This window comes from Streptopelia decaocto (genome assembly GCF_964273445.1).
Source record: "Streptopelia decaocto genome assembly, chromosome: 6".
NCBI lineage: Eukaryota > Metazoa > Chordata > Aves > Columbiformes > Columbidae > Streptopelia > Streptopelia decaocto.
In genome coordinates this window covers 41,230,682-41,245,475 of record NC_138660.1, presented here as the reverse complement: position 1 = coordinate 41,245,475, position 14,794 = coordinate 41,230,682, and the positions used below count along the sequence as shown (strand labels likewise).

The window sequence follows — 14,794 nt, the reverse complement described above, 5'->3', positions numbered from 1 at the left end:
CTCGCGGGGGCGGGCACTCGGTAATGGCGGAGGGGTGGTGCGCGACAGCTGCCTGTTAGCGCGCCCGCCCGCCCGCTGTGGGGTAGGCCGGCCACCCCGCCTCCCCTCAGGCCTTAGCGGGGACGCTGCTTCCCCCGGGCTGCTGGTGGCACCGCGGCAGGAAGCGCTGCAGCTCCGGGCTGCGCGGGCCGGGCCTGGGCCTTGCGGGGCGCGAGGCCGGCTGGCCGCGGCGGGAAGCGCGCGCCTCTCCTCAGGGCGCGGCGGTGCAGCTGCTGCCAGCGCTGCCCCTGCTTTTACTGTCGAAAAGCCGAGCCGGGAGCCGTGGACCGCTCGTGTGGTTTTAGGTAAACTCAAAGGTGACTGCCCGCAGGCTTTCTTTACAGCTTTCCTCAGTTTTTTTACCTCATAAACTGAGGAATTACTTGAGTGCATGTTCTCATGGACTGCTAAGAAACGGGGTGTTGTTGCAGGGTCTGGCTGCTGCTGTAGGAAACTGTGAGGCTGCGACTACGAAGTTTAGTGAGTTTTTGTTGGCACTTCACCTCATGGTGAGCAGTATTGCAGCTCCTGAGAGAGCCCCCGTTGCCAGGGTGTCTGACACCTCGTTTTGGAGGGTTTAAGCACTAAGTCAGTGATGGTGCTCAAATAGAAAATACAATGCCTTCCCACGGAGCACAGGTTATAACATGTCCGGTCAGCAAAGAGTTATAGCAGTGATGTGGCTTGAGCTACAATATATGTCTTTTAGCTGAAAGCAGTCAGGTTGGATGCATTCCCATCGTAGCAAGTACCAGAGGTGCCTCCCTCCCAGCGGGGGCCCTGAGGTGAGGCCAGCGTGGCTGTGCGACCTGCATGTCCTACCTCTCTGATGCAGATCTGCAACGTTTTCATTTTAAAGACCTTCCCTTATCTCAGTACCTTTTTCTGAAGATATCTAGCCCTTGTCATTAGTAAATCATGAGGAAGTTAATGTGGGAGACCTGTATAACACGTGAGGAAACCTGCCTTCCTGAATGTGTGGACATGATTAATAGTCTGACTTCAACATGTGTCTTCCCATGCTTCTTTTCCTGTTTGTTTGGTGGAAAGCTGATTTGTCAGATCTTTTTACCACATCGGAAAGGCAAACCCCCTTTGGAATGTACATACCAAGTATAAAGAGGAGATTTCTTTGTAGCTGTTGTTCTAGTGCTGCTTCCTCTTCAAAACACTGTACCTTTTTTTTTCCCCTAAGTAACCACCGTTTTGTATTGTCTTTTATGTTTAAAGCGTGGCAATCTCAAGAAGGGCGTTGAGGCAGAGAAGTGTCCTGTAATTACTGTATCTGCTGCACATAACCCTGTAGGACAGTGGCGCTCTGAGCTGCTGGGTGCAGGCCCTTGCTGTGCGCTGGTTGTGTCAGGAGGAAATCTGGGTTTGCTCCATTCCTCCACATCTGCTTATGTCCTTGGGATGGGTGCTGAGCATGTGGTCTTTGTTCTCCAGCACATAGCTTGGCCTGAATCTATGTGGAAGCTGGGACTGCTGGGATTGTTTGTCTTTCAATGTAAATAACGTTGTGTAACATAACCCAGTAAAGAGTGCTGCTGTGGAGAGAAGAAACCTTCCTTGTAGGACAAAGAGCAACCATCTGAAACATTCTAGAGGTGTAAAGAGCTGTGTGATGCTCTTTCTTGCCCTTTTCTCATGTGCATGAAAAACTGGGGTTGAGTTCCTTGTGTCATGCTAATCAGGAAGGATTTTTTTTTCCCTGGAGCTTGGTTAATTGTGTCTACTTGGATACTTAAACAGCAACGTATACGCAAATTTGCAGACACACACTCTTTTCATGGTAGAGTTTCTCTGTAATGTAGCATGAATTTTATAACCCTTTGTAAGTGTTTTCAGTGATTAAAAAAAAATCTCCATTTGTTTATTATAAAATGAGGCATCTCTCCATTTTCAAGTGGAAGATACAGAGACACAGAAATAAAGTGACCTGCCTGAAGGTATGAAATAAGTCTGATCAGAAAGGCAAAGTTACAATTCAGAAGCATTGTAGGGTTGGTTTTTTTTGTTGTTGGTTGGTTGGTGTTGTTTTTCCCTCATTATTGCCAGTAGATCACATTGCCATTGAATACAATTGTTGCCTCAGTACCACTGCTTGCTCTCCACTTCTTTCTCAACTGAACTTGCCAACTTCCCTCCCTCCTTCAGGTCATATTGCTTCTGTGAATTTTTGGGTACTGGGAATTGTACACACAGTGCAGCAGTGCTGAGCTCAGAATTTGTAAATGTAAATCTCTGAACTCTTTGATATTTTTCATTAGAAGTTTAATTTGCTTAAGATAATGTTTTCTAGTTTAGGCCTATGTGTTCTGTTTCTTATGCAAGTCAAACTCCCATTGACTGCAAGGGAAACTAGGTCCTGCTTTATCTTGAAAGTTATATTATTTAGCTATAATGTTATATTTTGTCTACATTTAAAAGTTGTTGCAAAACAGTTGTTTAGAAATGTGTATTTGTAATGTGTCTTTTACATTCTTTTTCTGTCATCTTTCTACACAGCTTCGCTCACTCTAATTCCACTATGAAACAGCTGTCGGCAGAAACCATTCGTCTCATTTCAAGTTCTCAGGTGATCACATCAGTTGTCAGCGTGGTGAAGGAGCTGATAGAAAATGCGTTGGATGCAAATGCCACAATTATTGATATTAAACTGGCAAGTCCTCTTTCTTTCTCTTACAAAGAAATGGGTGTAAAATAAGATGCAAGGAAAGTTGTTCCACTGCAAATGTATTTTTAGGCTATTGTGGTTTGGGGAGTGGAAGGGTATTAATAGTATTTATACATACATACTTTAACCCCAAATGAAATGGCCTTAAATCAGTTTCCATTAACATTTTTGAGGCCCTACTGAAACAGTAAGGCATATTTGTGCTCCTCACTGTATTTTAGAGAAAAACTGTCAACTTCTTTAGTATTTCTTTTCCTACTTACAAATTACTTTTTCTGACTAGTAGCTTGTTTTAAATTATATTGAGCATAAATTTCACTACTAGACTGACATATTTAAAACTCATTACGAAATAGTGTCAGGAAGCTGGAAATGGAAACAATGGAAAAGGTTGATGGCCATTCTAGATGTTTTTGTAATACAAATTACCATGTGGTCTCTAAATAGTATGGTGAGCTCTGGCTGCTTCTAACATTTCAGTTTTATGAGATCTTAAAAACAATTGGCATATTACTCAAGGATAGTTTCTGAAAAAAAGAAAATACTGCTTATAATAAAGATCTTGTACTTTTTTCCCCAGTTGGGTAAAATGGCTAACTGATCAGCTTCTGTTGCTGCCATGAGGTTTTCTGGTTTTGCAGTATATTGTCAACAGCTGCATAGTAGCAGTATCTCCTACTTAGTACAAAAGCATGCTGTTACAGTCTGCATAAATGGATGTCATCTGCACTGCTGTTGCATTAGTTGCCAGTTCAGCCCAATCCAAATTGCTCTATTTCTGAAACAAACCAACCAACCTGGCTTTACACAGGTTGTCAGCAAGTAAACAAGATTTGCTGATTGTCTTTATGTGGGTACTAGGGGAGAAGAGAAATTCTTCAGTTTGCACAGTTCTATGTAGTAATACTGTAGAACAGTGGATTATTTTTCAGGATTTTTTTTGTTATAAGAATATTTTTATAGCAAAATACTATTTTAATTTATTTAACTAGGGTTGACCATGTTAACTCCGGATTGATTCAAAAGTATACAGAGAATGGAAATTTTGACATTTAATTTTACAGCTTGATGGGTTTTCCCTGAAAATTGCAGCATTTTCATTGTTTTAACCTTTCCCAGATGGATTAGAAAGACTAGCTGATTCATTCAGACTTCTTACAGGATTTGCCTGGACCAAGACAGGAGTGGCTTTTTTTTTTTTTGAGACAGGCAGAGAGGAGTTAACTTGGGGGTGGAATGGTTCTTGGGTAGAAACCATGGCAGTGGCCAGCTGTAGCGGGAAGCTTTGGCTAGTGTTTTATTCTGCTTAACTTCTTTGTTGACCAAACTCTTATAGGTGATGTTATTAAGCATCTTTACACTGTGTCTCAACTAACTTTTACGCAACACTGGGAAAACATCAGCTCATGCTTTAGTTTTAGATAATGTGATACTGCTTTCATTACGGTATAAAACAAATAGTTTTATTAGAACCTGAACTGTGACCTTTCCATAAGGTGCTGAGTGGTATCTCTTTACTGATTGGAACTTCAGCTTTGTTGAAATTAGAGAGATGAATGTGGTGGAGCTTGCCTTGTTAGCAGTGGGGTCAACTGCCTTGGTAGCATGGCTGGGCATTAAGCATATGTAGAGTGATGGTGTTATTCTTGACATGATGTCCTGGCTTCAGATTTAAGTATGCACCATTCATTAATATGGAAAGTGAAATGTACCCACATTTCTATTGTGTATCAGTTAATTAAATATACATAGTTCTGTGCCTGCCTCTGAGGCTTTTGATGTTTCCTAATGCAGATTATGTGTGGAATACAGATAATATATTTAGATACCTTCCTTTTGTTTTTAATTGCATTATTTTTTTACTTAAAGAAATAATGCTGGGAGTTGTTTGTTTGTTTTTTGTGGGTTTTTTATTGGTTTGTTTTTTGTGGGTTTTTTATTGGTTTGTTTTTTGTGGGTTTTTTATTTGCTTGTTTTTTGTGGGTTTTTTATTTGCTTGTTTGTTTTTTGTGGGGTTTTATTTGTTTGTTTTTGTGGAGGTTTATTTGTTTGGTTGGTTTTGTTTGTTTTCTCCACAACTGTCTTCAGTATATGCCCAGACAGGACAATGAAGTTTTGTTTAATCAATCAGCTTCTGTGAGCAACCATCGTGTACTCTGCACAACATCAGTGGTAGCCACTCATTAAAGATGTTCTTCCTAAGCAAACCACTTTTTAGGTCGCCCAGATGTGTATTACACACTACAGAACATTTTTCTGTGTGTTCCATCACAATCTTTTCAAAGAGCCAGGCATGATTCTATAACAGAAGTGTAGTTAGTGATCCTTCAGCTCTAATACTTTCTTCTCCTGGCTTGTGGTTCTTTTGGGGTGTGTTTCGCATGTACAGATTATAACATAGCTGGAAGGAAGCATTTGTTTGCACCTGTTCAACATATTACAGAATCTCAATTCAGTATTTCATTTAGCTGTCCTAATTATCTGGGTTTTCAGAATTTTACCCTATTTATGCTGGTGTTTATTGAAATCACACGTCTCAGTCAGAATTCAGAAAAATATATGTTGCTTATATGTAAAGGTAAATCTCAAGGATTGAACTTTGCTTCCTTGAAAGTGCCTCTAAGAACCTTTACGTCTTTCTGTAAAGTATTGCACCTCTTTACAAGCATTCTTACTTCTGACTTCTCCCCATTCATGTTCTGCCCCCCATTAGAATTGCAGCTTCTGTATATTGAGAGACAATATAGAGAACGGAAAACCTCTGCAGTAGTGAAATCACATAAATAAAGAGTGGAATTGAAAACAGTTGTCAGTGAGGACCCGCTGACTTTAATGGATGCAGGGCTGCATTTGTGGTGGTTTGAAAAAAATTGATACCAAACAAATAAGAGAGGTGAAAAGACTTCAGCGTTCCAGATATTGATCTTTTTCTGAACTTAGTTTTTTCATATTTCATCATAGAAAAAATAAATGACTGAATTACTGTTTCAATTTACTGTATTTATATTATTGTGCTATTTCCAAACCACAGGGTATGAATTACATTATTTAGTTAGAGAAACCATCACTGATGTCCGAATATGCTGTATTTGTCCTTTTTAAAAAACAAAACACACATATTTTATGGTTACTTAGTTTCTCCAAATAAGCAAAACTCCTACTTCTGTCTGGATGACTAGAAGCTGTAACCTGGGCCACTTCAAACTTGGATCTTAATTCATTCAGCTGTTTTAGTGCTCCTTTATGTGTTGTTCTTTTTTTAGGAGAATTATGGGCTTAACAAAATAGAAGTAAGAGACAATGGCAATGGAATCAAGGTTGCTGATGTCCCAGTTATGGCAATTAAACACTACACCTCAAAAATAAGTTCTTCTGAGGACCTTGAGAGGTTAACAACATACGGGTTCCGTGGGGAGGCTTTGGGAGCAATTTGCTCCATATCTGAGGTGAGCAGTTGCTGTCAAAGTGTCTAGTCTTTTGTGCTGTGATTGTTTGTATGTGTGTTTGTGAAATTTTTATTAAAGTATCAGTGTAAAGACCTTAAACTGTTCCAGCAGCCTGCCAGGGACATGTTTTCTGAACAGTTTCCTTTCCCCTCCTCCCCAGAAGTCATCTCCTATGGTGAGGAAGCAGTATGTTTTTCTTGTTAGTGTCAGTCCTGCCTTTCTGTTGTACTGCTTACAGCAGGGCTTTATTCATTTTCCTCAGTCAGAATAGATGAGAGACAGATCATGTAGTGTTTCCTTTTCTTTTGTATCAGGATGTAGATATGTGATTCCTTATACATAGATGACTCCTTATATGTACATGTATAGGCACATGATTCTTTTCAACACTGGCCTATCCGCTTTAGTATTATCACCAAATATAGTGTAAAAGAGCATAGTTGAGTTTGCTACTTGAATTAGGGTAAATCAAAATGAGAAACAGCAGGTTGTGGCCAGGAGAAGTCACTTCAGGGAAGCTGATGGCCCACATAGCTGCCGTTCCAGTAAAGATTTCTGCCTTGATGTTATCTAGATGATCAGCAGTCATGGGATCTTGCTGGACTCCATGTTGCTCATTGACATATATATGACTGCAGTTGCACAAACTTTGTTGTCCATATGAGTAATCAGGAACTTGCTCCTTGGCTTGAGCCTGATCCGTATGTTTGTGTTAAGAGGACTGACAGTGTACTGATACTTAGGATTTAACTTGTTGACTGAAAGTTGGTTCAAAACCCTCTGAAGAGCCTTCAGGCTGTTGAGAGCACAGCATTTACCTCTTCCATTGTGCTCTGCTTTTTTGTATTCATGCTGTACCAAGGTCAAGTTTTGGATCCTTCTTTCTAAGTCTGACAAGGATTAAATCCTGCAAGAAGATACTGATATCTGTGTCTGGCACTATCAACTGTCAAGGTCAGGAGAGATGTCAGAGCTTGACTCCTTGCTAGTTTGGGCTGCATTCATCTTGCTTTCAGCAGCAGTGGGTTGTGTATTTAGATGGAGATTTCCAAAGATGCTTTCCAAAGTGTTGGTGTTTGGACAGATGATGACAGACCTCAGTCATTGGTCCCTTGTATGGGTTTTCAGAGCAGGATGCTGTCTGTTCTGTGCATTTAATTAGTTTTAAGGTACATTTCGTAAGAGATGGGAGGTGGTCTGAGTGTATTAAGTACTTTAATAGGTACTACTTTAATCCTTGGACCAGTAATTATGTTAATTAAACACTCCTGGCATTAATTGCATTCTGACTACTCAAACTGCCCTCTGAAGTTTCAGTTATAAGGTACTTTATTATCGGCCCTTAAATAGGTCTGTAATATTGTTATTTTCAATTAATCAATTACTATTTTTTCTCTCCAGAGGCATGGCTAAACTCTGAATGATTCATGCAAGACACTAAAATAACCCAAAATATCCTGAGGCTCTGTATGTGTGATAACCTTTATGTGTTTCAGGTGGTCAAAGTGCATTGGCTCTGTTGTTCAAAATATTCATATGTGAACTCCAGGAATTGCAGGCTTATTGAACCTGTAGTATATCACTGGTCTTGCTAAAGCGAATCTGTGTATTAGCTTTGTAACTTACAAAACATGCTACTACTGATTTCTAGATATATTTGAGTGTGGAAAGATAATATATGGTTTGCTTGATAGTAGTCATTATGTTTGTGAAATCTCACATGAATTTAAGAAGTTGTCATAGTATGGATGAAAATGCGAAATTATCAATTGATTTAGTTGTTTATTTAACTTCTATTTAGAATAGAGGATACAGGAGTCTGTGTTGTAGGTAGTAGGGGTTGCAGTGGTTTGTGTATTAGTGTGATAGAAATGCATGGCTTTTACTTAAATGGGTAGAAAAATGAATAATAATGCAGAATGTTTCTGTGACTGTAAGAAACATCCGAAGAAGAAAAATTTTATAAACTAATTAAATGTAATTGTGACTTAAATAGCACAATTTTAAGAGTGGTAGCAAAGCTTGTCTAAGCTCATTTTCAACTTTGTAAATCCTTGATTAACATGATTTTTTTTTTAATTATTATTCTTTTCAGGTTTTAGTCACAACAATGACAGCTGATGATGATTACAGCATTCAGTATACTTTGGACAGCAGTGGGCATATAACTTCTAAAAGGCCTTCCCACCTTGGGCAAGGTAGGATGTCATTGCTCTGGTGTTGCACGGTGACAGAAGTATTTTGTTTCTCTGGTGCTCTATTTGATGTTGAAATACCTCTTCTGTACTTGAAGGCTGAGTATGAAATCTTTGCATCTGTAAACATCTATTGCCTTATGTTTATCTACTGAGAATGTGTTGTTGCCATAAGAAATAATGTGTCGTGGAAGTTGCTTTAGATAGTAATTATAAACTATTTTCTCTAACTCAGTTTTTTCAAGCTAACAGCAGAAATAAAAGCTATAAAAATTCAATGCCTCAGGTCCAGGCTGAAGCTATATATGACAGGTTTGTTTGGGACCAAAATGATGTTTCCATACATAGCAAGGTCCTTGTTTAAAGGAGGAGGAGTTGCCCTGCTGCTATACGAAGGAATTGCTGGCTGCAGCATGGCTATAGTCACAGTTCTTTCTAACCTGCAGGAAGGGTGTGTTGCTAGAAATCCTTCTACATGTTTGTGTGGAAGATTAAAGGTTGCCTGCATCTTAGAGGCAGCCTTGGTTGTTCCAATGTGGTGGAGGTTAGGGGTAGCATCTGCTCTGCTTCATGCTCTGCTCAGCTAATTGTTGCTCAGCGAGGATGGCCAAAAACCACGCTGTGTCCTTGCATTCACACACCACCTGGTGTGTATTGCCAGAAGAGAAGCGGTTTGCTCCTTTCTTGTGATATGCTCCTGAGGAAGCAGTTGAAGCTCTTCCATAAAGCTCAGCTTTTCCCAGCTGAGGCGCAGGAGCTGCTTGTCAATATTGTGTCTACAAGCTTTCCTCCAGCTGGCTGCAGCACTTGCACCCGTAACGGGGACCTGACCCAGATCCCTTCCTCCTCAGTGCTAACTGGCCGCAGGGACCAGTTAGACCAGAAGATGGCATGGGTTAGTCAATAGTTAAATACTAAAGAAAAAGCTGAAGCTGAGAACTCTAATTTTAAAGAGGGACTCTTAAGATTCAGGCTCTAGTATTTTCCATGGCCACAAAATTCTGTGGGTTGCGTTGCCTTGTCTTCTGTCAAAATTGTTGAATGATTGACTGAATTCTGTGACATAAATTTAATAATTTGCAATATCCTTATGGGCTACAAAAACATATGATTGTGTTAGTAGATGAATATTCCTTCTCTTCCCGTGTACTGTGCCTTGAACAGAGGTGTCAGGCTCTTCCTGTGCTACCCTGATGCAAATGCTTGTGAAGGGTCTTGATCGATCTCAGTGTTCCAGATATGTCTGATTAGATTCCAGTCTGTTAACCATTTTACTAATGAAAGTTAACTTAATACATGCTGAAAGAGTCTTCAGCTTTATTTAGTGGTGGTTTTTGCTATCGGCAGTGTGTACCAAAGCAAGCTTAATGCTGCAATCAACTCTGAATAAAGGAGGGGAATCACAGCTCTTGAGGTCCTCTTTGCGGGGAGGATGACTGCTAATTTGGTATGTTTCTTTTCATGCTTATATAATCTAATTTGGAGTTACTGGACTTTATTTTGTATGCAGCAGCATACAGACAAGGTTCTTCAAGTGAAAGTGAAGTTTCCTTGATATCCAGTCAGCAGTATGCTTTCAGTGAGTTTCTACTTGTTTTTTCTCACCTGCTTGTAGGTACTACAGTAACAGTCCTACAGTTGTTTAATAATTTTCCTGTAAGAAAGCAGTTTTACTCAACAAATAAAAAATGTAAGGAAGAACTGAAAAAAGTCCAAGATCTACTGATAGCATATGGTATCATAAAACCGGACCTGAGGATAACCTTATCACATAATAAGGTAATAATGGCTTTTTCTCTATCAGCTATCTTAAGCATCAGTTTCTGATACATATATGCAGTTCATCTAATACTTACATAAAATCTTTAATTTGTAGGAATTTTCTTTCATTGCAGGTTTGTTTTAGACTTGGACTTCTCTCTTCCCTTCATAGGTGTGTATTTGTGGTGGTTACAGATTTTTATTCTAAACTTATAAAACTCAGGCTCAGATCTTTCTGGTCTGTTCCAACAGATGCCTGATTAGATACATGAAGTATAAAAATTATTTTATGTGCCAGTGGTTAGTAATGATGTTGGTGATCTGCAGAATGAAGAAGTGAGACCTTACTAGGCCACGAGGCCTGGTCAAGCATTAATCTAAGCCAACTGAAAAAACTCTCAAAACTTATTTTGTTATATTATCTATCGGCATAAACACTATAGCATGTACAGGTAACTTGCTGTACGCTGAGTCAGAGCTCAATATACAATAATAATACATTATTTTAAAAGGCTAAAAAGTTCAAACCAATTTGCTACATTGTTGTAAGTAAGAGTAACATTATAACAGAAGGCTTTAGTTGAGCTAATTCTTTGTTTAGACTTGGGGGAATGGATTCAGAAGCTGCTTGGAGGCTACTTTGACTTCACAGCATACTGAACAATAATTTTACAACACAGCTACAGAAATAAACACACAACTACAAAAATGACACGTTGAGCAGTTCTCCTTTACCTGACCCCAGTTTAACTTCTGCTTTTGATTCCTCTGAGAGAAAAGCTATGCTCATGTGTTTTCAAGTTGCCACCAAGGAGAGAGTGACATCTCGTGGCCAGATCCCTCACCAATTCTTTTTCTGTTCTCAAAGACTTTTGTTTATCTATTTGACCTGTTCATTGAGCAATTTTGATCAGTTACTCTGTCAACCAATTCATACTTCAGTCCCTTTTCAGTGGGAATGATGAATGATACTGTGCTTTCTTGAAGCTACAACAGATTGCCTATCCTTTTCTGGAATTGTATAAAATGCTCTGATTACATTTATGTATGTATTTTCAAATATCAAAGTGTAGATGCTGTGAAAATTAAAAGGCAGCCTTTTGGCTGCAGAATTAGTATTCCAAAGCTGAGAAAGTGTAGCTGCTTTCAGTCTTCTTTCATGGACACTATATCAAGTTTGATACTTGATATAGCAAGAGATCTCAGGGGTGTGCACTTGTTAGATTGTGTTAAGCTCCTTGACATATCTAACAGTGGTTCATAGTACTGGTCTTAAATGTTGGTTAATAAAACTAATTTTGTTTTTTATTGGCCGTTTTTGTCCTCTCTGACAAGTTGCAAATGATTTTATGGTATTTTGAGTTTGATCCTCTTTGATTAGACTGTCACATATCTTATTAGAGATTATATATATATATATATTTAATGTGTCGTATATGGGCTCTACAGAGTGAGTGAGGTTTAACAAGGCCAAGTGCTGGGTCCTGCACTTGGGTCACAACAACCCCAGGCAGCGCTACAGGCTCTGGGAAGAGTGGCTGTTGGAAAAGGACCTGGGGTCATTGGGGGTGGCTGAATATGAGCCAGCGTGTGCCTAGCAGGCCCGAAAGGCCAACAGCATCCTGACTTGTATCAGCACTAGTGTGGTCAGCAGGACTAGGGAAGTGATTGTCTCTCTGTACTCGGTGCTGGTGAGGCTGCATCGTGAATCCTGTGTTCAGTTTTGGGCCCTCTGCCAGGAGAGGTTTAGATTGGGTATTAGGAAAAATTTTTTGACAGAAAGGGTTGTCAGGCATTGAAACAGGCTGCCCAGGGGACTGGTGGAGTCACCATCCCTGGAGGGGTTTAAAAGGTGGGAATACAGATTCTTAGGGAGATGGTGTAGAGGTGAACTTGGCAGTGTTAGGTTAACAGTTGGACTTGATGATTTTAAAGGTCTTTTCCAACCTAAACAGCTCTGTGATTCTATCTTGTTTTTCCTTTTTTTCCTCTCTTTATTTTAATACTGTGGCAATAACATGCAAGAAGTTGATCACATGTCGCTTTCACAGTACTTAACTGCAAAGTGGTGTGGAGAGTGGCGTGATAGTAGCCATGGCACATTGTTTTTTACAACCTATGCTGTTAGCTTTGGAGGTAAATTCTTCAATACACAACTTGAGTAGTTAAAATCAGTACAAATTCTATCTGCAGGCAGTATTATTCATTGGAATGACAGAGATGGTGCTGATTTTTTTGAGCTCTTCATTTTGCACTGCTAGCCTTATGTTCATTTAATGTATTTAGAAAAAAAAGCAAAAAGAAAGGTCTCAAACATTTCAACACAAGAGGTCGCTCAGTAGCTATGGCTCAGCAGGGGAAGAATAAAGGCTTGAGAAATCATACAGAAAGTGTAGTCTGTCTCTATGCATGTGTAAGTGCTTTCAAATATTCTGAAAATTTTAAAAGGCATGCAGATTCCTGTGTGTCTATTGCTGTTGTCATTCATTGCAGGACAAAAAAAAATACCTATTACATTGTACCTTTTATGAAATTTGAAATTCTGAAATTCCAATGCATAATAAATTTCAGCAGGTCTATGTGCATCCATTTTGCCATAATATCACAGAATGTGAGCATTCATTTTTTTTATTTCAGATGCTAGGTGTTATTGTCATTACAATTATTAATTCAGATCAGAAGGTGTTTTTCCTATAGTGATACTACAGTATATCTGTGCTAAATAGTACTCTACTGAATAGAGTTGTCTGTGATATTGTTTTGTTTTGGGTGGTTTTTTGGTGGTGGTGGCTGTTTTATTTCTGCTTGAAATGTACTAGGAGAAAGAAACAACTTTTTAGAATGGCTTTATTTTTCGTGTAGCTCATAGATTATATATTAGTTTTTAAAAATCCTATGTACAGTTATTCAAAGGAGTTCCTAGAATCTCAAATTCTTGAGGCTGAGCCAATACTTCTGTTGCAATGGAAGAAGATACATGTCAGGAGTAAGATCAGATTCTGAGGCTTAAAACAGCAAGATGGTAGCAGAGATGAGGTGTTACAGAAGGAGGTGAGGAAAGTTGGGTCAAAAGAGTAGAAAGGGTAGTAAGTTAAATAAGTGAAAATATATTTCAAAGAAATCTTGAAAATAAATGACAAAACCAGTGCATATTTTTTTTTTAAAAAAAGTCTTTAAAAAACAGTCTTTGAAGTCCCCTATTTTGTAAGAAATGAAAGGAAAATGGAAGAAAACCATAACCCTAGCTTTACCAAGGAAGAATGTAATGAGATGGAAGCTTTCATAGAAGTGTCTGGGCTTAGACATCTGAAAATGGTTACCTAATTGATTCTAGCAGAAACTTACTTTGACAAGTCAGGCCTCTTATTGAGCTGTTGAATGTATATATGTTTTTAAGAAGCACAATACATGGCATGTTTTATTTCCACCATGGTTTTTTAAAGGTGTATGTCTTGTGCTTCTGAATAAAATTTCCACAATTTTTTCTTGTTATTGTGCCACATTTCCCATCTGTGTTAGTTTGGAAAATATTGCTGTTAAGTGTCTGATTTGTGTGAAGAACCATGATGCTCTTCCTGCCTTTGGGTTGTTTTCTAGTAAGAAAGAAAATAGATATCCTTTTATCAACCATCCTAGGGTTCATTTATTGTGTACTGTCAGTGGATTTCTGAGATAGGAAATACTCAATTGCTCTTTCTGCTCAGAATGTTTTGTTTGCATTAGCAATAAATAATGAATCACTTTGCAGATCAACCCTTGAAGTACTATTGCTATTTTGACAACTTGGATTAGCTAGTGCTCCTTCTTTTTATGAAGGTTTATCCTGCCAAGACATTCTTTGAATACTGATAATGTTGATCCTCTTGCCAGTATGGTTACGTTAGAAAGAGGTATTTTTCTGCTTTCATCACCATGTTCCTTGAAAGCATATTGAATAATGAGACAGCCAAATGGAAATAATTTACGTGAGTGTTCAGCAAGTTTATTTAAAGTTAACATTATCTGAAGGCATGTTAAGAACATTACGAAGTCAGCTATCACTTAAACCGCATCAAACTCTTCAGCCTGAAATGCCATGTTCTAGCCCCCGATGAGCTCTGGCCATGTTTTACGTGAGGTGGTGCGGGGCTCTTCCCTGGAATGACAGTTTTCCCACTTTTCACCATTTAATATCAGTAGCCATTGACTCAAACTTATAAACCACCGATGTTCAATAAATGCCTTTGCATGTTGAAAGGCTGATGACACGGAATACTTCAATTCTGTTCTAGTTGCCCTAGTTCCATGGATGCTGAAATGAGAGAGGATGCATAATAACTATACCTGTTTTAACGGTTTCAGATATAACAGGGCTGAACAAATTATGGTAACAGGTGGTTTAGATGGTGCCTATCAGCAGGTCATACCATACACAACTGGTCCCATGTCTTGCACAAAACACAAGTGGGCCATAAGCAGATTCAATAAATTTTCCAGTTCCTGTTGAGGAAAAATCTGCATAAGGGATGTTTTTTCCAGTATTTTTCATGCATAATATTTTGAAGCCTTGGTCATACACAGTTCTGCCTAGAATGATGTCTTGTTTGTTTCTTGAGAGACATGGGTTGGACCTTCTGGGTGAAAGAGGTCCATTTAAAAGCTATTATTGTAAGTGTGGATGATATTCTTCCCTAAAC

At 39.0% G+C, this 14,794-nt stretch overlaps 1 protein-coding gene across 3 annotated transcripts in view; it reads left to right on the top strand.

Moving 5' to 3' along the window:
• Nucleotides 1-14,794, top strand: part of PMS1 (PMS1 homolog 1, mismatch repair system component) — a 44,328-nt gene that overhangs the window by 129 nt on the left and 29,405 nt on the right. Inside the window, exons 1-5 of one of the 3 annotated variants that reach the window (XM_082055308.1) lie at nucleotides 5-344; nucleotides 2,548-2,701; nucleotides 5,980-6,162; nucleotides 8,258-8,360; nucleotides 9,973-10,136. In XM_082055308.1, coding sequence (XP_081911434.1) covers nucleotides 2,570-2,701; nucleotides 5,980-6,162; nucleotides 8,258-8,360; nucleotides 9,973-10,136 — 582 coding nt within the window. In that variant the 5' untranslated portion in view covers nucleotides 5-344; nucleotides 2,548-2,569. Of the gene's footprint in view, nucleotides 1-4; nucleotides 345-2,547; nucleotides 2,702-5,979; nucleotides 6,163-8,257; nucleotides 8,361-9,972; nucleotides 10,137-14,794 lie in introns of those variants that run through there. The other 2 variants (XM_082055310.1, XM_082055309.1) reach the window with 2 other exon arrangements.